Raw genomic sequence first — 24427 nt, forward strand, 5'->3', positions numbered from 1 at the left:
AGGAACTCCCTGCCTCAAGGTGATGCTTGGAGTCGGTACATCATGTGTGTGCTTGCACACTGCAGTCTTCTTTGCTCTTACAAAGATATCAAACATAAATGCTAGTTATCTCCAAAGGAAACGACAAGTACTTTGATGCTAATCATTGGTAAGGCTTCAAACAAGTGCTTACTTGACATCACAGTAAGAGGCGGCGTTTGTGTCGTAATCAAAAACAACTGTTAATGATAGTCGTCTGCACTTCTATTCAGCACTGAAGCTGGTTATTATATATATTAAAATATATTTGACCTGATTTTTATTTTTTTCAGTATTATTATCGTAAGGACCCTATTGGAATTGCTCAGTTTCTTCTTCTTCTCCTAAATGAATCACATTTTGAGGGCCTAAACATGCTCGAAAACTCATGAAATTTTGCACACACATCGAAAGTAGTCAAAATTTGCATCTGATATGGATTTCAGAAGTGGCAAAATGGTTCGATAGCGCCACCTATAAAATTTCCACAAAGTGCCCTGAGAGATACACACATGTAACACACCAGTAAATACAAAAATGTCTCTTGGTACGAAGTCTGAAACCCAACAGGAAGTCTGTTATTTTGAATTTTCTCTGCAAGTTTTGTGCCGTTTTGGCCATTTTCAGGCATATTTTAACAAACTCCTACTAAAGATTTAAACAAATCAGTACCAAATTTGGTCAGTGTAATCTAAAGCCCTTTGTGTTAAATTTTGAAGATCTTGAGTTTTCGTTAAAGGGCGAGTCCGTGGCAGCCTGACAAATTTTTATGTTTCGCAGTGAAACAGGAAGTTCAGGCACACAATGTCCAATCTGCACCAAAATTCATGTTTGACGTGTCCTGTCCTGAACACGTCCACGCGCATATTTAGTTATAGTCATTGTGCCACCTGCTGGCAACAGGAACTGGCGTGTTTATGCTCTAACAAACTCCTCATAGGTTTTTATTGACATCAACATTATTTTTGGTCAGTCTACTCTAAAGGCCTTTGCAATTGAGTTTTTGTTAAAGGTGTTCGTGGTGGCCTGACAAAGTTGTTGTTTTTCCATGTGAAAGGAAGTTGTTAGAACTCAGCCACACAATGTCCAACTGCCGCAAACTTCACCCGTTCAGTAAGAGTCCTGGCCTGAACAGATGTAAAGGCCAATATACTGTTATAATCATACCGCCACCTGCTGGCAACAGGAAATTACTTGTTTTACATAAACTTAAACATGCAATATCCAATCTGCACTCGACTTCACATGTTTGGTAAGAGTCCTGGCCCGAAGACATCTAAAGGCCAATGTTCAGTTATAATCATAGCACCACCAGTTGGTGACAGGATATGACAATATATGTCATGTTTTACACTTTTAACATGTTTTGCATGTTTTAACTCAAACGTACCATGTTCAATCTGCGCCAGACTTCATATGTTTGTTTAAAGTAAGAAGGAAAAAAAAATGTTCTATATCTATATCTTTAATTATTCTTTTTAATAGTTAACTTTTAAGCATTTTTGATTTTAGCGATCATCGGTCATCAAAGCTCGATAAATGTTGGTCACAGACACAGAGATTTCAAATTTCACCAAGCTGATTACTAACTAAAAACTCCCACAGATCATGTTTTCATGCCATTTCAAGTCTTATTTTAACGTAACAAAGTGGTTATATCCAAGTGTGTGACAAAGATACTTACTTGTTTAAATTAGTCTTCCTATTAACGCCAGTATATTGTTCATTTAGACTGATTCGCGAATGCAAATGCAAACGTACATGAACACACGAGGCGGGATTTATCACATGAACCAATCACAGCTGATCATAACCATTCTTATCCAATCATATCACGATGGAGGCGTTGTCTTTTTTCATTCTTTCTCAATTACCCCCCAACAAACTCATGGCATGCTTTAAGGGGGTCTGTTAAAACTCAGTGGGCTCAGAGGAGGCATGGACGTGGACTCCGGGTGTAATTTTACCCACTGGTGTCACTGTTGAATAGTGTTTCTATTCTAATAATATCATATTTTGTAATATGTTATCATCTAATATTTCTACCTAATCTCATGACAAAAACGTATCTGTGGGAACTTTTTCGTAAGACGCAAAATACGCATTAATAAGTAAATATCACTTATCAGTAAATATATGCTGTTTCCAACAGAAATTAACACTAGAGGCGTAAAACAGTTATAGATTATAGCTCCAAATGTTTCGTTTTATGGACGTAACAAGCTTGCTCGGTAGCTCAGCAGGCCCGGAATTGGATGCGGAATCCTCGGGTACGAATCCCATAAAAAACATGACTCACGATGAAAGAGCTACAAGATGAGATCGAAAAACAAGCTAAAACGGCATGCTTGCAAATGCGTTTTTACATCACATTAATTTTTGCTCATGCTATCGGTTAGTTAAATGGTACGTTATTTTAAAACATCATGGAGCGTTAGAGTTATAGCACCACTCAATGGACATTTCAAGTCAGATGTGGTGACACAAATAAAACCAATGTCACATAAAACGTACCATATACGTTTATCTGTTCCGGGGGAGCAAACAAACAAACACTCTTTTTAGCGCCACTCAGTGGACATTTTACATCGAATATGTCACGAAACATACATGGCGGTACGTATTTCACGTTTTTGCTTAATATTTTGATGAGACGCTGCCTCTGTTGCCTCCTCGGAGGAAACGCCCCAGTTTTCTACAGATGACAGGAATGGTTCCGTAGACAGTCAACAGTCATTTATGTCTTCATCAGTCGGCTGTCTTGGCTCTCTGATGTCCTCTGGTTTACATCATCCTTGCAGACCTGAGAGCGACAACGTGAGCTGCACACCGAATATGCAAACATTTAAAAACCTATGATGTAAGACATGGATCTTCACAACTCATCTTGCTGATTAGTTTAGGAACTAGCCGGAAGGAAGATTTCAGCAATTGGCTTCACTAAGACAACACAGATTGTTTGAGTAAAATGATACAGTGTAAAGGGGGTGTACAGTTAATCTCTTTCTCATTTTTCCTTTCGTATCAGCTTTCGGAACAAGACCGCAAACAGATTTGTGAACTGCTGTTGTGAATTCCTGTGTTCCTGACCATCTTAATTATTAAAGCAACAACTGAGCGGGCGTTTGACGCTTAACCCGACCTTCTCTCTGCTTCTGTATCCCTCTCTTCTTTAACCTTTTCCCCATTTCCTTCACGCCACTCTCCCCTCCAACACACAGACCACTCTGACCCCTGTAATGAAGCTGGGGGTCTGTGTTCTTTGCAGATGGGCATTTTTCCACGCTGTGGGTCAAAGGGTTATTATCTCTTCCTGTCAGGAATGCAAGGAATTTCCTGTGCGTTCCTCTTCCGGCTGGGAGAGCAAAGAGACCGTGCCCACCCATGTGACCGCTCTGCATCGGATTACCTCACTTGCTGTGGGAATGGTCCTCACACGATGAAAACAAAACTTCAGTTCTGTTTGCTAACCTGGAAACTGCAGACAGGGGAAGAAAATTGCTAGAATTTGTCTTCGCAGCTCGTGATTTCCCTGTGCGTTTGTGTTTCTGTGCAGTGTGATTTTCCAAAAAGACAGCTGTCAGTCAAACGTCAGTGTTTTTGGAACGTCAGGCCTTTGTAGACTTGGTTTTCTGTCATTTGTTGTCTGCAGGATTCTGAGTTTTTTATTTAGTATTTCTACACCATCTGCACGATTTGGGCAAAATCGATTTTTAAAGGCTTGTGGTTTGTGGCCAGAAGCTTTGTGATTATATATAATGACTATAATACTACTACTACTATTATTATTATTATTATTATTATTTTATTATGATTATTATTATTGGAACGAAATAAAAATATTATATAAGAATTATAAAATAAGAATTACATAAAACCAAAGTGAAGACTTTAAGTGGCTTCACTAAAACAACATAGACTAATCATCAGTCTCTCTCTCTCTCTCTCTCTCTTTTTTCAGCAATAAAATAACAAAAGCAAACTTTTTTGTAAATTTGTGAAAAAAAAAAAAATCTCCAGGTTTGTTGCCAGAAACCTTGTGATTATACTGTACAATGACTATAATAATAATATTTTTATTATGATTATTGTTACTAAATAAAAAACACATTAAACAGTATTGCTATTATAATATTTCACATTCATTTATTATTATTATTATTATTATTATTATTATTATTTTGGCACAGTGCACCTGTGAAATTACTATTTTGAAATTAAACTATTACTTTTGTGATATTTCACATTAAAATATAAAAATCTAGTATTTAATGAAAATGATAATTAGTATTATGGCATAAATATTACTATTGTAATATTTCACAGTAAATAAAAAAAACCTAGTATTAAAAATATATATTTATGATTATTATTATTATTATTATCACACAGTAAAACTGTGAAATTACTATTCTGATATTAAACAGTATTAGTATTGTAATATGTCACAGGAAAATATAAAAATGTAGTATGTTACAAAATAATAATAATAATAATTTTATTATTATTATTATTAATAATATTATTATTGTTGTTATGGCACAGTACAACTTTGAAATTACTATTCTGATATTAAACAGTTTTACTATTGTAACATTTCACAGCAAAATAAACAAATATTATTATTAATATTATTATTATTATCATCATCATCATGGCACAGTACAACTGTGAAATTACTATTCTGATATTAAACAGTATTACTATTGTAAATTTCACATTAAAATATAAAAATCTAGTATTTAACAAAATATTAATAACGATAATATAATGATAATTATTGTTGTTAAGGCACAGTACAGCTGTGAAATTACTATTCTGATATTAAACAGTATAAACAGTATCACTATTGTAATATTTCACAGTAAAATAAAATTAGTATTTAACGAAATTATTATTAATATTATTACTATTATTATGGCACAGTACAACAGTGAAATTAGTATTCTGATATTAACCAGTATTACTATTGTAATATTTCACAGTAAAATATAACAAAAATGGTATTTAACAAAATAATATTAATAATAACAACAATAATACTAGTGATGATAATATTAATAATTATTATTACTAATATTGTTATTATGGGACAGTACAACTGTGAAGTTACTATTCTGATATTAAACAGTATTACTATTGTAGTATTACACAGTAAAATATACAAATCTAGTATGTAACAAAATAATAATGTTTTGTTGACGACAGGCGGTTTATAATTACATGTTTAGGGAGATGGTTGGCACATGTTGTGTTCCCAAACATCATAAACGATCCGAACTCGCAACACATGCATAGATTTACTAGGAACCAAGACGCTCTGAGACGCTGAAAACAGGATCGTGAACGTCTGTCGTGTAAAAGAACACACTGCCGTGCTTCACTCTGAAATATGCAGCTCATTTAATTAAATGGCATTTTTAGTAATATGATAATCACGCTAAGCCTTAGCGCCATTTTGGATTTATGTTGATTAATCGTGCAGCCTAATCTCTGCTTTGTTAGACAAATGCTTGCATTCATGAATACAGACATCTGTTAACTACAGTGTGTGGAGTGAGTTGAATTTGAATAGAATACACAACACTTCTTCACACTGTAGCAGGGACGGCACGGCCATGCAAACCGACTCCAGCCACATTCCTGTGGTCAGCCAGAGAATATGTTTTTAGATGGGTATGTTTGTGTGTGCGCGTGTGGAGAAAACCCTGTTTGTGTTGGACAGAGGGTTGTTCAGGGGGCTGCTGCAGGGTACAGGCTTCATCGCACTGGCCCACCTCCCTCCCTCTGGCGTCCTTCCCACCTGCATATTATTAGACTGCCGTGCAGGGCAGACGATCAAGGCGGGAAAATACCAACAGCCTCAAAATGGAGGCCCAGGAGGGAGGGATCGCTCCGGAACGGTGTTTTGGGAACGTGAGCGCAGAGGTTGGATCGTACCGTGTGTTATGACAGACTGTGTATTCTCAGTAGACTTAGTTACTTAGTTATTATAATAAGCCTGAGAACTTTGTTCAACAGTGCAATTATGTTTTAAAATACTCTATTAAATCACCCTCTGAGTAGCGTTTCTGTGCGGAAGGTCGTTCGGCTCGTTTACATCTCGTTATGCCTCACAGCCCAGCTTGTCAACTGACAGGTAATTATAGTTAGATAGAAAATCAGAGGGTCTAGTGCCTCTGTCTTCTTTCTTTGGAGACGCCCCTCAAATTAGTTTCTCACAAGCACCTTACAGTCTGTTTATAGACACTTGCTGCTTGTGTGACTGTTCTTTTTTTCTGCAAAATACCAGAATAAAAGCTTTTATTTAATTTTATTTTAAGCTTCTTTTGTACAGTACTGTTTTGTTTTATTTTATTTTAGGCTTCTTCCATAGTTTTATTTTATTTTATTTTAGTATTATTTTATTTTAAGCTTCTTTTGTACAGCTATTGTATTTTATTTTACTTTAGGCTTCTTCCATGCAGTTATTTTAGTTTAGTTTAGTTCATTTTATTTCATTTATTTTATTTTATTTTAAGCTGCTTCCATATGGTTTTATTTTATTTTATTTTTTTAAGTTTCTTCCAAGTTTCTTCCATACAGTTATTTTATTTTATTTTATTGTACTGTAGTTTAGTTTAGTTTAGTTTATTTAACTTTATTTTATTTTATTTTTTTAAGCTTCTTCTGTACAGTTCTTTTATTTCATTGTATTTTATTTTACTGTACTGTATTTTAGTTTAGTTTAGTATAGTTTAGTTTATTTCATTTCACTTAATTTATTTTATTTTAAGCTTCTTCCATACAGTTTTATTTTATTTTAAGCTTGTTCCATAAAGTTATTTTATTTTTTGTTATATTTTATTTTACTGTACTGTATTTTATTTTATTTTATTTTATTTTATTTTAGGCTTCTTCCATACAGTTTTATTTTCTTTTTTTTATTTTAAGCTTCTTCCGTACAGTTATTTTATTTTATTATGTTTTATTTTACTGTACTGTATTTTACTTTACTTTAGTTTAGTTTATTTCATGTAATTTCATTTATTTTGTTTTAAGCTTCTTCCATAGTTTTATTTTATTTTAAGCTTCTTCCATACAGTTATTTTATTATATTATATTTTATTTTATTGTACTGTATTTTATTTTAATTTGCTTTATTTATTTTGCTTTATTTTATTTTATGATTCTTCCGTACAGCTTTATTTTATTTTATTTTATTTTAAGCTTCTTCCATACAGTTTTATTTTATTTTATTTTATTTTATTTTATTTTATTTTATTTTATTTTATTTTATTTTATTTTATTTTATTTTATTTTATTTTAAGGTTCTTCCATACAGTTTTTTTTTTTCAGCTTCTTCCATACAGTTTTGTTTTATTTTACTTTTATAATAAAACTGATAAATCAGCATATTAGAACGATTTCTGAAGGATCATGTGACACTGGTTAATGGAGTAATGCAGTTTTTTTAATGCACCTTTAATGCAGTCACTTCTGAAAATAGAAGCAAGTGACCTGTTGTACTCATACAGGTGGTTAATAATGGTTCTAGCCAAAGCTTGTTGTTTGGGGATCATCATACGGACTGAAGTACTTGGGCTGGACTGAGTTCTTGTCAAGCTCATCAAGCTGTACAGGGCCGCAGGAAGCGGATTTCCTCGTGGTCTGATGTGACCTTATGTGTTTTCCAATAGCAGTAATCAGACAGATGCTGTAAGCTATTACCCTAATGCTTCTTCCATTATGAGATTGAGACCCGTTTGGCTCACTGGTTTTTTTATTTTTATTTAACCTTTATGTAAGGAGGTTAGACACGCTGAGATTTAAAAGCTTTCGAACAAGACATACTGTACCTGGCCAAGACCATCAACAGCACAAAAAGTTTCAGAGAAACACAAACCTCACATAATTAGATAAAATACACATTCAAGTGAACCCATTTAGCATATAATCATAAAATTTTTAGATTGGAACTAAACTAAATTGGAACTTTGGAGCGGGTTCGTGAATCTTTGCTTCACATCAGAACTTTGAAGCGTGGATCCCGGATCACTTGATTCAGATTGAGACTTCGGTGCAGGTTCGCAAATCATTTGATTCAGTTTTGGACTTCGGAGCGCATATCACAAATCTTTTGATTTAGATTGGAACTTCGGAGCAGGTTCACAAATCTTTTGCTTCACATAGAAACTTTTGAGCTTGGATCCCGGATCACTTGATTCAGATTGAGACTTCGGTGCAGGTTCGCAAATCATTTGATTCAGTTTCGGACTTCGGAGCGCATATCACAAATCTTTTGATTTAGATTGGAACTTCGGAGCAGGTTCACAAATCTTTTGCTTCACATAGAAACTTTTGAGCATGGATCCCGGATCACTTGATTCAGATTGAGACTTCGGTGCAGGTTCGCGAATCATTTGATTCAGTTTTGGACTTCGGAGCGCATATCACAGATCATTTGATTTAGAATGGAACTTCAGAGCAGGTTTGTGAATCTTTTGCTTCACATCAGAACTTTGGAGCATGGAGAGTGAATCATTTGTTTCAGAATGAGACTTAGATGCAGGTTCACAAATAATTTTATTCAGTTCGGGACTTCAGAGCATGTATCATGAATCATTTGTTTTAGATTGAGATTTCGGAGTGGTTTCACAAATCTTTTTTTTTTTTTTTTTTAATTAAAAAAAATATATTATTAAACAATAGAAAACACCAAACCATTACGGCAGTACAGATATAAAAACAACAAAAAAAAAAAAAGAAATTATACACAAGTACAAATCTCTTAAGAAAATTAACTGGTTTTACTTTGAAATCATTGTTTGATAAGTGAGATCTCTGATTAAAGTCCTTAAAAATCAAAAAAGTAGTTCTTAAAAAAAGCCCTGAAATTTCATTTTACAGTATCTATACGAACTCTGGTATATGACTTTCTTTCAGACGAAAACAATCAGAGTTGTATTAAAAAATATTCTGGCTCTTCTAAGCTTTATAATGGCAGTGAATGGGTGTTGAGTTTTTGAAGTCTGATAAAGTGCATCCATCCATCATAAAAAGTACTCCACTCCGCTCTGGGGTCTTAATAAAGGCCTTCTTAAGTGAATTGATGCATTTTTGTAAGAAAAATATAAATATTTAACTCTATAAACCGTAATCCCTAGCTTCCGTTAACTGACGTACGCACGTTCACGATAGAGTGGGTCATTTTTGGTTGAGCTTTCCCTTTAACATACATGCACTAAAAGAGTTTTCCTGCTAAAAGACTGTACTGCACTAGTTCTTGATTTAATGAAAGTGTATAATTGGCTGATTGTTGCCACTTTAAGCTGCAGTAACAACAGGCATTACTGCGACAATGAGAGCACTTGGCCCTCACGACTGACCTGGATAGCGTGAAACCCTATCTGTACTGTGCCACTTTAACACGCAGCAGGTCACAAGATAGCAGTATGACTAGAAAGACACATCTAGAGCGACAACTCAGTCATCAGTGATTGAGCCTGTTGTTACTCAGTTTAACAGAAAAAATATAAAAATACACATTTTCCAAATGTTTTGCTTACCCCCTCTATTTTGCCAAGCGTCTGCTGCTGTCAAGAGCGACCTGTTCTTCCAATAACAATACCTTGGCCTGCATGCCTCATTAGATCACCTATGGAGAGCCAGTTTTTGTCATCCAGCCTTTCTGTTTATTACCCAGCAATCAACTGGAGTGCAACCAAGTGATGTAGGCTCGCAAATATTCAGTATTTCTTTTCATAGTGCTGTTTGTGTACTTCCTGCAGTTACTAGGCAAAATAGAAAGCACATATGTGTGCATAACCAGAATGTTATTGTGAGACGGGCAGATGGGTTACTTTAAAAGGAGAGCTGCTGTTTTGAGTTTTTTTATTTTGTTTTGTTTTGTTTGAAAAAACAACTTTCTTTATTTTGGGGTCTACAAACCTTATGTGATTCTGCTTTTACAACAAAGAGGACATAATATTTGTTTTTTGTTTTATTGTTTTGTTTGAAAAAAGGCTGCAAACCTTGTCAGACTTTTTTTTAACAATAAGGACATTTATTTTTGTGTAATTTCTTTCATTTATTTGGGGATCATGCAAACCTTCTGTGGCTATTTTTCTACAACAAAGAAGACATTGTTTTTTGTTTGTTTGTTTTGTTTTGTTTGAAAAAAGGCTCATCAATTATTTTGGGATCATGCAGACCTTCTGTGACTGATCTTTTACAAAGAGGACATAATATTTTGTTTTTTGTTTAGTGTTTTTTTGTTTAGTTTAGCTTAGTTTTGTTTGAAAAAAGGGTCTTTATTTTGGGATCATGCAAACCTTCTGTGACTGATCTTTTACAACAAAGAGTACAAAATATTTAGTTTTGTTTGAAAAGGCTCTTCATTTATTTGGGGATCATGCAAACCTTCTGTGACTGTTCTGTAACAAAGAGGACATAATATATATTTTTGTTGTTGTTTTGGAAAAAAAGTCTCTTTGGGGACTGTGCAAACCATGTGAGACTTTTACAAGAAGGAAGACATTTTTGTTTTGATGTGTGTTTTTTGTTTGAATTTTTTTTATTATTTTTTTTTTTATTTTGGGATCATGCAAACCCTCTGTAAGTGTTCTTTTACAATTAAGAGGACACTATTTTTTTTATTTTGTTTTCTTTGTTTTGCTTTTTATTTTTAAAATATTTAATGTTTTGTTTTATTTATCAATTTTGTTTTGTTTATTTTGTTTTGTTTTATTTGAAAAAGGCTCTTCCAGTTGAAGAGTTTAAACCTTATTTGACTTCTTTTACAATAAAGAGGATGTTTTTGGTTTTGTTTTGTTTGGTTTTGTTTGAAAAAAGGCTCTTCCTTTTTTGGGGATCGAGCAAACATTGTGAGACTTGGTTTAACACTAAAACTTTTTTGTGTGTGTTTTTGTTTAGTTTGAAAAGGATTTTATTTTTATTTTGGGATCATGCAAACTTTCTGTGAGTGTTTTTTTTTTTTACAATAAAGAGGACATACTATTTGTTTTTATTTTGTCGTTTTGTTTGTTTTGCTTTTTGTTTTTAATATGTTTAATGTTTTGTTTTATGTAAAATGGCTTTTCCTTTATTTTGAGTGAAACTGTATGTGACTTTTACAATAAAGAGGCCATTTTTTTGTTTTGTTTTTGTTTTGTTAATAAAAGACTCTTCCTTTTTTGGGACTATGCAGACTGTTCTTGTACAATAAAGATGACTTTATTCTATTTTATTATTTTTTAAATTATTTTATTTTATTTTATTCTGACCCTTGACATCATGCATATGTTCTTGCATATGTACACTCGATTTTAGACCCACTGCCATCAGCCTAGTCATTTGTTTTGTTTTGTTTTTGTTTTGTTTTGTTTGTTTTGTTTTGTTTTTTAAAATTTGTAATGTTTTGTTTTATCTGATTTCCTTTATTTCCTTTATTATGCAAAATTTGAGAGATGCCTTTTACAATAAAAAGGACTTTTTTTGTTTTGATTTGTTGAAAAGGTCTCTTTATTTTCAGACTGTGCAAAAAATTGGCTTTATGCAGACTGTTTATTTTATTTTATTTTATTATTTTATTATTTTACTGTAACCCTTGACATCATGTATATGTTCATGCACATGTGCACTCAGTCATCTTAATCATTAGTTGTTTTGTTTTGCTATTTTTGCTTTTTGTTTTTAAAATGTATAATATTTTATATGACAAAGACTGTTTTTTTTATTTTGGGATTGTGTGAACCTTGACTGATGTCTTTTACAATGAAGAGGACATTTTTGTTTTATTTTGTTTTGTTGAGAAGGGAACTGTGCAAACCTTGGGATTATGCAAACAGTTCTTTTGCAAAAAAGGGGACATTTTTAAAATTTGATTTAATTTCACACCACATTTTAGACCAACCGGCATCATCTTAATCATATCTTCCTCACATTCAGCATTTACAATGTCTGCTTTTTTCATCAGATAGAGGGCTTTTAAAGCAGGTTGTGTAACTGTACTTGAGACATATTGCTGTGCACGATGACGTGCTGTTGTATGCACGGAATGCAATCACAGAACAGCAGGCGTGCAAGCGCAGGGGGCAAAGGTGACAGAGTCGCCCATGGAGACGCGTTCTGTGTACCATAATACAAAAAAGGAGCTGTTTGCACACTCGTTCGGTCATGTGAGCCGTGCACGGTAACCAATAAGCAAACTCCAACAGACCGTTGTTTTTTCACTCGTTACGACCTCCTTCGTGAATGCGCGCTGTACGCGAGGCCGACGGGTTTTAAGTTACAGGGCAGGGAAGGTAAAGCCCCAGATGTTTTGAACAGTTTGTGCATTGCAGTGACCAACGTGTGGTGTGTGTGTGTGTTTTTCTCTGTCACAGTCTCCCAGTCCAACAGCAGTTTAAAGAAACACAGGAACAGAAGTATCTTTAGTCCCTTCTTCTGCTGTTTCCGGGACTATAATGCGGAACCACCAGCCACCAACAACAAGACCTGCTCCCTCCCTCCACCTGCCGAGGAGAACAGCAGCCCTCCGAAGGTGAGGCCTCATTTATTTCTCTAACGACAGTTTTAACGGCGTGCAAATCTTCGGCAATGGATGCATGAAATTGGAGCGTTTTCTGCGTTTGAATTGCTAATGTCGTTCCAGCTCAGAATAAAGTCTGCTTATTAGCAAACTTAGCTCTTTTTCTCTCGGTTTAGCTGAGTTTTTTTTTTTTCCTTGTTTGCGAGCTGCGCCCGAATGCAGGCTCTGTGCACGCTGTTCCCGTGTCCATACCGCAAAGTTTTCCAGCTGTTCCGAACTTGGTGAACCCGCCGTGATGTTTACCATCCAGTTCTAGAAATGATGGGCCCGTTTCCCCTCACACACATTCTTCAATTTCCACCCACCCACATACACACACACTCTCTCTCTCTCTCTCTCTCTCTCTCTCTCTCTCTCTCTCACATTCCTGAACTGCTTCTTTAATTCCAATAAAGTGTGTGTCTTGTGTGATTGATTACTTGCTGCCCAGTTTGTTCCTTCCCCTCCTTCTTTTTCTTTTTCTTTATTTTTCTTTCTCTTTCTCCCATTGGCTTTGTAGACTTAAAGGGGAATAGACTTCAGCTGCATTGCGCCTGCTGATAGTGTTGTCTGTTTGCATGTCGTCTACGCTGTTATAAGGTTAATGAAGTAATTATGCAAAACAGGTCACCATGTTGAAAAGTCAAAAGCACAAATTAGATCTTTTATCTAGGTTGTTTCTTCTAGGAAGCAAAATCAAATTGAGACTTGTGCTCTTGATTTTCAGAATGTTGTACTGAGAAAAATTCTCAAACTAGTCTGAGTGGAATCAATAGTCAGTAATGAGCTAATTCATTTTAACATGCCTATTTCTGTTTTTATTTCTTTTAAGTAATTTTAGAAGACACAACTGAGACAAAATTCATACTTGAAGAAAACACAACCAAGAACTCAAAAAATATTCCAGAGCTGTAAAAGGGCAACGTTTTTTATTTTAGCAATAAAACTTTACACTGGGATGGTATAAACATGTCATGTACTGTGTGACATCCCTGTGTGACAGTTCTTTTACCATAAATCAAGGGGCATTTTATTATTATTATTATTATTTTTTTTTAATGTATATTTTATTTTTTAATGATTTTGTTTTGTTTTGTTTTTTGTTTTATTAGATTTTTTTCTTGTTTTATTTTGTATTATATTTAGTTTTGTTATTTTATTTTTTTCTTGTTTTTTTTTTTGTTTCTTGTGTTTGTTTTTGTTTTATTTTTGATTATTTATTTTATTTTATTTTTTGTTTAGTTTTTGTTTTATTTAGTTTTATTTAGTATTTAATTTGGGATTATTTAGTTTTATGTTATCTTATTCATTCTTGTTTTTTGTTTTGTTTTATATTAGATATTTAGTTTTATGTTATTTTATTTTTTGTTTTGTTTTTTATTATGTTTTGTTTATTTTATTTTGGATTATTTAGTTTGATTTAATCTTCGTTTTTGTTTTGTTTTAGATGTTTTATTTTTTGTTTGATTTTAGTTTTATGTTGTTTTTTTTGTTTTATTTTATTTTATTTTTTAGTTTTATATTATCAAATTTTTTATTTTATGTATTGTATTTATTTAGTTTGTTTTTTTGTTTTTTGTGTTTTATTTCAATTTCGTTTTATGGGTTTTTTGGTTTATTTCGTTTTATTCTGTATTTTTTATTTTTTAGTTGTGTCTTTTTCTTGTTTTTGTGTTATTTTATGTATTATTTTTAATTATTTAGTTTTGTTATTTGGGTTTTTTTGTTTTGTTTTGTTTTATTTTGTGTTTTATTTTATTTTTGATTATTTCATTTTGTTATTTTATTTTTGTTTTGGTTTGTTTTATTTAGTTTTATGTATTTTATTTTTGATTATTTACTTTTATGTTTTTGTTTGCTTTGTTGTTTAATTTGTTTTGTTTATTTTATTTTATTTTTGATTTATTTAGTTTGATGTTATCTTTTTTTATTTTGTTTTGTTTTAGGTATTTTATTTTATTTTATTTTTTGATTCTTGTTTTGTTTTTTCATTTTTTTTAAAATTTTGTTTAATTTTTTTTTTTGTTTTCTGTTTTTTTATTTTTTATTAGTTTTATGTAGTTTTTTCTTGTTTTGTTTTATTTTATTTTATTTAGTTTTTATTATTTAGTTTTGTTATTGTTTTTTCTTATTTTTGTTTTATTTTATGTATTTTATTTTTTATTATTTAGTTTTATGTTATTTTATTTTGCTTGTTTTATTTTTTATTATTTGGTTTTGTTATTATTTTATTTTTTTCCTGTTTTATTCACACTCATCACAAAGAGCCTAATAAAAGCTGTTTAATTTTACACGGAGCAGGCCACCTCATGGGGGCTGCCATGTTGACATCACATGACCAGCTGAATACTTCTCGCTTTATCTTGGTAAACCCCTTTTATCAGACACTTTTGTTCACGTAAGACTTCTTGTTCACCAAGAACACTGGCGCAATATTACCCAGAAATAACAGACTGCACTTTTACAGTGAATGTTGTAGAGTCTTTTCAGCACATTTAGTGTCTTGTACCGATTATTTAGTGTATTTTCTCTTTCTTGTTCTTTTTCTTTGTCTCTTGCACTCATCCAAACACACACACAAACGCTGGGCAGCGTACCGTGTGAAATGACCTCACTGTCCGTGGCGAAACTTTAAGCCACAGCGCTCCACAAACACTCATGTGTGCTGCCAAAGCAGGTACAGGCAGCTATAAATGGATGTGAATCAGATCGCATTACCGCCAGTGTTTGCCTGCAAATGACTCGCGATCTGCAGAGGAATGTCCTGTTATTTTACATGTGCATGCGCTCGAAGCAGCCCCGTTTTAGACCCACAGACACTTTAAACGAAACCCATGTGTTCTACAGCCCTTACAGAGAGAATCCTGGCAGGATTATGTTGTGAACAAGGATGTGATTTTATCAGCATGTCTGTCTGTCTTAGTCATGTAATAATAATGTACAACTGTTCGTAATCTCTGTTGCAATGTTTGCTTTCACAGTGTCGTGTTTGTTGTGCTTGTGTGTGTTTTTTTTTCTTTTTGATGATTCTTATCCCTCCGTTTTGTTTTCTTTCTTTCTTTTTTTTTCTCTCTTTCTATCTGGTTTTGTTTCTCAGTGTGATCAGGTCCAGGTCATCCCTATTCCCAGTGTATGTATTATTCTTTTTTTATTTTGCCTGCATGCTTATGCATATATTTTTGTCTCTTGAGAGAAACCTGCCTGGCTTCATTTTTCTGGGATGCATTAAGCTTCTACTCCACTTTACATAAAGTATGCAGCATCTTGGAAAACAGCCACGTATTGTGCATAAATGACAGTACGATTTAAACCTTGGGCTTTCAATTGATTAAACATTTGATACTGTGACAAACGTATTGAATAGATTTGACAAAAAGTGGCTTATTTTCATGTTGTTTGACATTAGTCTATGACTTACCATAGCAAAATGTTTTGTAATGACTTGTACAGTCCTTTAGTGCAGTTTTATTTTTTATTTTTTTGCCTGCATCTACTTTAATTCATTACAAAAAAAGCTTACACACAGCTCAGATCACATCAAAATGCTTTGATCGAAATCAGTACTTCAGTAAATATCTCTGGTCTTATTTTCCATATCATTGCACATTATTCCAAAGGAAATAGAGTAATCTTTCATCAAAATGTAATAGCCTTTGATGTTGGTTTTTCTACTGACAAAGCCTAAGCAGCATGGGTGAGGCGAAAATATTAACGTTAATGTCAAAATATCATAGCCATTTATGATGAAAACAAATCCACAAACTGCCCTTGATTATTTCCAATTGAGTATTATATTTCACTTACAATTCAAAATGTAAGTTAAACGGATAGTTCACCTAAATTGAAAATTCTGTCATCGTTTGCTCACTTTTATGTCATTCCAAACCTGTTTTTTCTTCTGTGGAACACAAATGATATTTGGAAGAATTTTTTACAGTTTTTCCCAATAGTCAATTGTATGGAAGGCCATTTCTGCCACTTAATTAAAAAATAAAAATAATTTAAAAAAGGTAATTGCAGCTTTTTCACAATTCTGACTTTTTTTCTTGCCATTGAAAGTTTACATCTTCAGTTTTTTTTCTCAGTATTGAGAGATACAATTGTAATTGCGAGTTATACAGTCAAAATTGTGAAATATAAACTCTAAGCTTCTTTTCTTGACTTTATTTTATTTTTCTGACCTTTTTCTTAAGAAATGAAGTCAGAATTATGAGATATAAACAGGAAATTCTGCTTTTTCCCCCTCAGAATTGGACTTTAGAACTTGCAATTATGAGTTTATATCTCACAAAGTCAGGATTGCGAGCTATAAACTTGGAATTGCGAGAAAGTCTGTTATTAAAAAAATTATTTCTCGTAATTACAAGTTTTTATCTTGCAATTCTGAATGTATTTCTTGCAATTTAGAGTTTTCATCTTGCAATTCTGACTTTATAACTGGCAATTGTGAGTTTTTATTTCATAATTCTGAGGAAAAAAGTAACAATTGTGAGAAAAAAGTGAGAATTGCACTTTTTATCCTTTGTTTCTTGCAGTTGCGAGTTTTTATTTTGCATTTCTGACTTTATAACTCACAACTGCATAATTCTGAGGAAAGAAAGTGAGAATTGCTCATTTTTATCCTTTATTTTTCGCAACTGCGAGTTTATCGTGCAATTCTGCCTTTATAACAGATAGAGATTAAAACTCACAATTCTGACTTTATAACTCACAGTTGCGAGTTTATATCTCCCAATTCCGAGAAAAAAGTTGGAATTGTGAGGAAAAATGTCGGAATTGCAAGTTTTTATTGTTTAGTTATCGCAATTGCAAGTTTTTATCTTGCAATTCTGACTTTATAACTCGCAATTGCGAGTTTATATTCATTTCTAAGAAAAAAAGTCGGAATTTTGAGATTAAAAAAAAGTCTAAATTTTTGTCCTTTATTTCTCACAGTTGTGAGTTTATTTTGCCATTCTGGCTTTTGTTTTTACCTAGCAGTTCGGACTTTATTTCTCGGAGTTACGCAGTTATCTCACAATTCTAACTTTATAACTCGCAATTGCAAGTTTATATCTCACAATTCTAAGAAAACAAAAGTCGGAATTGTGAGGAAAAAATGTCAGAATTGCACGTTTTTATCCATTATTTCTGACAATTGTGAGTTTATCTTGCAATTCTGACTTTTTTTTTTCTCACAGTTGCAAGTTTTTATCTCACAATTCTCCCAATGTCTTGCAAATGTGAGTTTTTATCATAAATTTCTGCCTTTATAACAGATAGAGATAAAAACTCACAATTCTGACTTTATAACTCACACTTGCGACTTTATATCTCACAATTCTGAGAAAAAAGTCGTAAATGTGAGGGAAAAAAAAGTCAGAATATCATATTGTTTATTTCTCGCAATTAATATTTTTAAAAGATAAAGTTTTTATCTTGCAATTCTGACTATTTCTCACATTTGTGAGTTTTTATCTCACAATTCTGACTTTATGACTCGCAATTTTGAGTTTATGTCAAAATTTTGAGAAAAAAGTCAGAATTGCAAGTTTTTATCCTCTATTTCTCACAAATGTGAGTTTTTATCTTGCATTTCTGCCTTTATAATAGATAGAGATTAAAAACTCACAGTTCAGACATTATAACTTGCAATTGCGAGTTTTTATATCGCAATTCTGACTTTATAACTCCCATTTACAAGTTTATATCTCACATTTCTTAGAAAAAAAATTCAGAATTGCGAATTCTGATATTATTTCTTGCAATTGCGGGTTTATTACTTTATTTATGACTTTATAACTTGCAATTGGGGAGTTTAAATCTCACAATTTGGAGGGAAAAAAGTCAGATTTGCAAGATAAAGACATGCAGTTACCTTTTTTTATTTTTTATTCAGTGACAGAAATGGGATTCCTTACAATTCTTAAACAACATAAGTGAAACGAGTCGTCAGAATTTTCATTTTAAGTGTGCTATCCCTTTAAATGTGTTGCGAATGCAATTTTATTTTGTCCTTAATCCTGGTTATAGAGTCATATGGTTTAGGTAATTAGGAGACTGGTAGTGCTGATAGCAATAAGCTGTACTTTAGGACAACAGCAGTCTCAAAAAGTCAAATCATCCCACACTGCACCTGCTAGAGGAAGAGCGTGCGGAGAGGTTTGCTGATCTGAGCCAGGCCTTCACACTGAGTCTGAGATAGGGGAGACCCAAATCCTGAAACGCACTCCACCTGCCTCTGCCTGCTCAGCAAAAACCGAGCATCCACGCTGAGAAAACGCTGGCAGGAGTTTTAATTCTCACAGTAATTGTAATCAAACCTCGCATCCGCTGGTGTTTTCTAAGATGACAGCTGGGAATGTCTCACTGCCTGCTTCCAGATCTTCCCGCTCTGACTGGCTGACACTAATGACTGAAAATGTCAACTGCATGATGTCAGGCTTTCAGTATCTTCTCTCTAATGCGTTTTGAAAGTGTCTGGATTGGGGCAAAGGTTAAGTTGGGAATCTAGTGAACCACAAAGTGTTGACTGTCATTGTCACTCAGAGCAAACAGATTATCATAATGCAAGCAAGTCATAAATCTTACGCGTTTGAAAACCATGAAATGAATGCTGGAAATGACTGACACAGCATGAGGCTTCAATTATGGTTAAAGCATTGTTTAAAAAACCAAGTCTTCAGAGTTATAATGTAATGATGTAATTGCCTGTACTCATGGGGCATGCATAAATTTGACCATCTGTGTGGTCTTGTTTGTGTACGCATGTGGGGACAGAATGTTCCCTCAGTGATGATAAAACCAGAAAAAAAAGTATTGTAAATATTATTTATTAGTGTTAGTGAATACTGGATATGTAATTGTGCATTCTCATTTCCCTTTTGTCTTTTTATTTAAATAGCATTTGCTGTCATCCAACACTCACTTAGTCTTTAATCACTAATAACCAATTAAATAATTATTCAATTTATTTAATAATAAAAATGCACACTTCCTCTTTAAGAACAGTACAAGTTAAAGGGACAGTTCACCCAAAAATGAAAATTCTGTCATTAATTACTCACCCTCATGTCATTCCAAATCCGTAAGACCTTTGTTTATCTTTGGAACACAAATTAAGATGAGAAATTGTTGAATATAGTCATTATTTTTGTGTTCTTTGCACACAAAGTATTTTCGTTGCTTTGTAAAATTAAGGTTGAACCACTGATGTCACATGGACTGTTTTAACGAGGGCTTTACTACCTTTCTGGCCCTTAAACGTGACAGTTGCGTTGTCTATGCAAGGTCAGAAAACATTCGGATTTCATCAAAAATATCTGAATTTGTGTTCCAAAGATGAACGAAGGTCTTATAGTTTTGGAATGACTTGAGGGTGAGTAATTAATGACAGAATGTTCATTTTTGAGCGTACTGCCCCTTTAAGGTCACACACTGATATTCACGTTATAGACTATACAGTAGGTTTATTCCATGTTTGACACAATTATGAGTTACATTAATAATGAATTAAGCTTTAATGTAGTTTAATGTCATTAGAATTGCAAATAGTTATTCAAACCTGATGAGGTGGAAATATTGGCAGTGAAAGGTCATGCAGGATTCCAGCAGATTCATACTGGCACAGTTAAATCATCCAGCCCGTGCACTGTCCTCCATGACCTTTTCTCCACTGAAATGCACATGTAAAGAATCTTCAGCATATTACTGTCATGAATGTACATACATTATGCATGCCTGCATGTGCTCTGGATGACTTCGCTTGCATCTTTGGATATGTGAGAATGTATTTTGCTCCCATAGGCAAGTCCATCTGCCTCTCTCAGGTCAGGCTTAGTAAAGGACATCTCTTTCCCGTTACTGGCAGACCATCTACAGAGGCAGCTTGTGCTTAGGCAACACGACTTGGCAGTGAAGCCAAACCGGGGGGATAGTCACTTAAACACAAAAAAGCTATGATCGTTTCAAGGTTATCCAAAACCACCAGATCCCGGTACATCATTTGGGACAACAACAGAACAATCTCCAGTGCATGTTGTGTCTCACTGGAGGAGGGCCTGTAGCTTTTTATTATAACTCTGAATGTCTGGCTGATATGATAAGCATGCATCTTTATCCTCCGTTGAGTTGCTTGTTTGCTCTCCTCTCCTCCTCGTATTCATCTGTGCCATATTTCCTCCAGCCTCCAGCCAAATGCCTCTTGCCTGAGGTCAGCATCAATGACTATGGCAAGAACTGTGTGGTCATTGACCTGGACGAGACCCTTGTGCACAGCTCCTTCAAGGTACTTGTGAATACACGCACATAAACACAAATATGACAATTTTTGAAATTTCATATACCAAGTGGCATTTTGAAGCTAGTAATGACCTTTTGCAATGCGTTGCTAATCAGTTTTACCTTGGCAGCCATCGCTTTTCTTTATTTGACAAGCTTTTGAAGAGCGGCAAGTATTGTTAAAGACACAGTTCACCCAAAAATTTCTCACTCTCATGTTGTTCCAAACCCATAAGACCTTCGTTCATCTCCGGATGACAAATTAAGGTTTTTTTGATGAAATTCAAGCTTTCTGACCCTGCATACACAGCAATGCAACTGACACGTTCAAGTCCCAGAAAGGTAGTAAGGAAATTGTTAAAATAGTTCATGTGACGTCAGTAGTTTAACCTACATTTTATGAAGCTACAAGAATACTTTTTGTGTGCCAAGAAAACAAAAATAACAACTTTTTCAATAATTTCTGTCAGTCTTCGACGCACGTTCATGAGAGTACCACGACGCATACAAAATTGTAGAATAAAGTTGTTATTTTTGTGTTCTTTGCAAACAAAAAGTGTTCATGTTGCTTTAAAAAATTAAGGACTATTTTAATGATGTCTTTACTACCTTTCTGGGTTTTGAATGTGGTAGTTAAGTTGCTGTCTATTCAGGGTCAGAAAGCTCCTGGATTTCATCAAAAATATCTTAATTTGTGTTACAAAGATGAGCAAAGGTCTTACAGGTTTAGAACGGCTGGGTGAGTAATTAATGACAGAATTTCTATTTTTGGGTGGGCTATCCCTTTAAATATTGTTGTTTAAAAACCTAGTTAGCTGCCTGTGTAGGGAGCCTTTCAATGTGTTTTAAAAAACTATTCTTAGCGAAGAAGGAAATCCCAGAACACACAACCATCCATGATGGTGGAGAATGCGGGCAAAATGTTAATTAAGCATTGTTTTCATTCAGGACTGACAAAAATAGTTACAATTGTTCAGTGTAATTAGAACTAGATCATTTTAACCTATAATTGTCTGTGTTATGCATTTTTACGTTGTTAACTTGGCAACATGCTAATGTCAAACTCCATTGGAAACAATTGTGCTACAGTGTGTTGCGAAAGTATTCATACCCCTTCATTTTTTTTCATGTTTTGTTATGTTGCTGCCTTTTTAATTTTATGTTTTTACCCACATCATTCTACACTCCATACACTATAATGGCAAAGCAAAAAATGATCTCTGCAAATGTATTAAAAATAAACTTCATTCCGTTGCATAACTAGTCATTTATCTGGGACCTTATCTCAAAAGCATTCATATTGCTTGTAGATGTTGCTACACTTTGAGTGGAGTGGAGAATCTGTGGGAAATTCAATTGAATGGGAGTGATTTGGAAAGGCTCACACGTCAAAACAACAGGTCTAACAGCTGAAAATGCGTGTCAGAGCAAAAACCAAGCCCTGAGATAAAAAAAAAAAACTGCTTGTAGAGCTTAGAAACAGGATTGCATCAAGCCACACATTTGGTGAAGAGTTCAAGAAAAATTCTGCTGCATTGAAGGTTCACAGAAACATGTAGCCTGCATTATCCATAGTGGAAGAAGTCTGAAACAACCAGGACTCTTCCTAGAGCTGGCCTTCTGGCCAAACTGAGCAGTTGATGGAGAAAGGCTTTGGTTAGACTGGTGACCAAGAACCTGATGGTCTCTCTAGTTGAGCTCCATGATCATATATAAAGATAGGATAAACATACAGAAGAACAAACATCACTGAAACACTCCACCAAACTGAATCCTCTCCTCAGTGAAGACGCATGAAAACCCACTTGGAATTTGCAAAAAGCACCTAAAGGATCCTCAAACTGTGAGAAGCAAAATCCTCTGGTCTGATGAACCTCAATTTCAAGCATCATGTTTGGAGGAAACCAAGTACTGCTCATCACCTGCAGAGTACCATCCCAAAAGTGTGCTGGTATACTTTTTCAGTGACAGGAACTGAGGGACTCATTAGAGTAAAAGTAAGACTCAATACAGCAAAATATTGAGACACAGTCCAGAACATTCAGAACTTCAGACTGGGCATAAGGTTCACCTTCCAACAGGACAATGACCCTAAGCACGCAAGAAGAGTGGCTTATAGACAACTCTGTGAATGTCCTTGAGTGGCACAGCCTGGGCTTGAACCCAGTCAAATACTTCTGGAGAAACCTGAAAATGTCTTCTAGCCCCCATTCAAGCTGACAGAGCTTGAGAGATGAAGAGGTGAGGAGAAGAATAACAGATAATTGTCAAATGCAGATGTGCAAAGCTTGTCGCATCATACCCAAAAAGACTGCAGTAAGGGTATGAATACTTATGCAATGTACTTATTTCAGTTTTATATTTGTAATAAATTTACAAAGTTGTGACAATTCTGTTTTTACTTTGTCATTATGGTGCATGGAGTGTAGATTGATGTGGAAAAAAGGTAATTTGAAGCAGTTTAATATAAGGCAGCAACAACAAAATGTGAAAAATTAAAGGGTGAATACTTTCGCAAGGCACTGTATTTGTATGGCATTTCTGCCTATCTAGAGCATTCCAAATCGGTCACTTACGAGGTTCCATTTCAATTAAAATGCTCCCTTGGAAGACAGCTGCCTGTGTAGGCACTAGACTTAGTAGGTTTTGGAGCAGAGCTTCCATTTCAGTCCTCATTTCTAAATGAACATTAAGCAAATTCAGGAGCTTCACACCTGCACAGTGGTTTTTAGTAGCCAGATGATTTATTTGAGCAACCTAAGACATAACAGAAGGCATGGGCAGGTTGTTGGGGTAGATTTTAAGTCCCAAATGATTTAAATCCTCTTCTGAGATTAAATGTTTGTCTGGTCCCTAGAAAGTAGCGCTTCGGGGAGCCACCTGCTGAGTGCAGTGACCCACTTCTCTGCATCTTGGTTTTAGGCTGGTTTTTAGCTCTCTCTCTCTCACACACACGCACACATGGTCAAATAAACAACCATGGCCAGTTGATTATACGCAGTCACCCTCCATTTACATATGTACACACATCCTGCTTAATGCATACATGTCTTCCACAGCTGGATACATCTCCAGTCCTAAAAGAGAAAGACAGTGACGGATACTGAATGTGTTTGCTCTAAGACTAATAACTGTGTTTTGTTAAGCCTGTCCTCCTTTAAAATGTCTGCCTGGCAGCTCCTGTTTTTGCTCAGAGAAGAGAGAAAGGCGGCGACTGAGAGAAAGAGGCCCAGAGAGAGGGATGCATGCCTTTGTGCGCGTTCACAACCTCACATACACACACAAATACACCCATCCCAATACACCAAAACACACACCCACATCACATTAAAAAAAGGTTTGCTGACAGTTACACAAAAAATATTTGACCGTGACCATACTTGACGAGTGTTTGCAATATATTCTATTACTTACGATTACGATGTGGCTTGTTTTTCTTTAGTGACAGAAGATTTGTTTTTTTTTTCTTTTTCTTTTTTTGCATTTACACAGTGGCTACAAAAATATTTGAACATTTGATCAATTTTAAATATTTTGTATCTAATGCAAAGAAATATTTGAGTTTTAGACTCAATATTTTGTCCAAAAGTCTGTACTTTA

At 34.2% G+C, this 24427-nt stretch overlaps 1 protein-coding gene across 1 annotated transcript in view; it reads left to right on the forward strand.

Annotated features, from left to right (window-relative positions):
• The window catches only part of ctdspla (CTD (carboxy-terminal domain, RNA polymerase II, polypeptide A) small phosphatase-like a), a 55863-nt gene that overhangs the window by 16310 nt on the left and 15126 nt on the right, over positions 1 to 24427 (forward strand). Inside the window, 3 exon segments of the mRNA XM_051097992.1 lie at positions 12384 to 12541; positions 15666 to 15698; positions 20733 to 20834. Of these exon segments, the coding sequence (XP_050953949.1) occupies positions 12384 to 12541; positions 15666 to 15698; positions 20733 to 20834 (293 nt within the window).

The sequence above is a fragment of the Labeo rohita genome, chromosome 24, assembly GCF_022985175.1.
Source record: "Labeo rohita strain BAU-BD-2019 chromosome 24, IGBB_LRoh.1.0, whole genome shotgun sequence".
In the NCBI taxonomy this organism is placed as follows: Eukaryota; Metazoa; Chordata; class Actinopteri; order Cypriniformes; family Cyprinidae; genus Labeo; species Labeo rohita.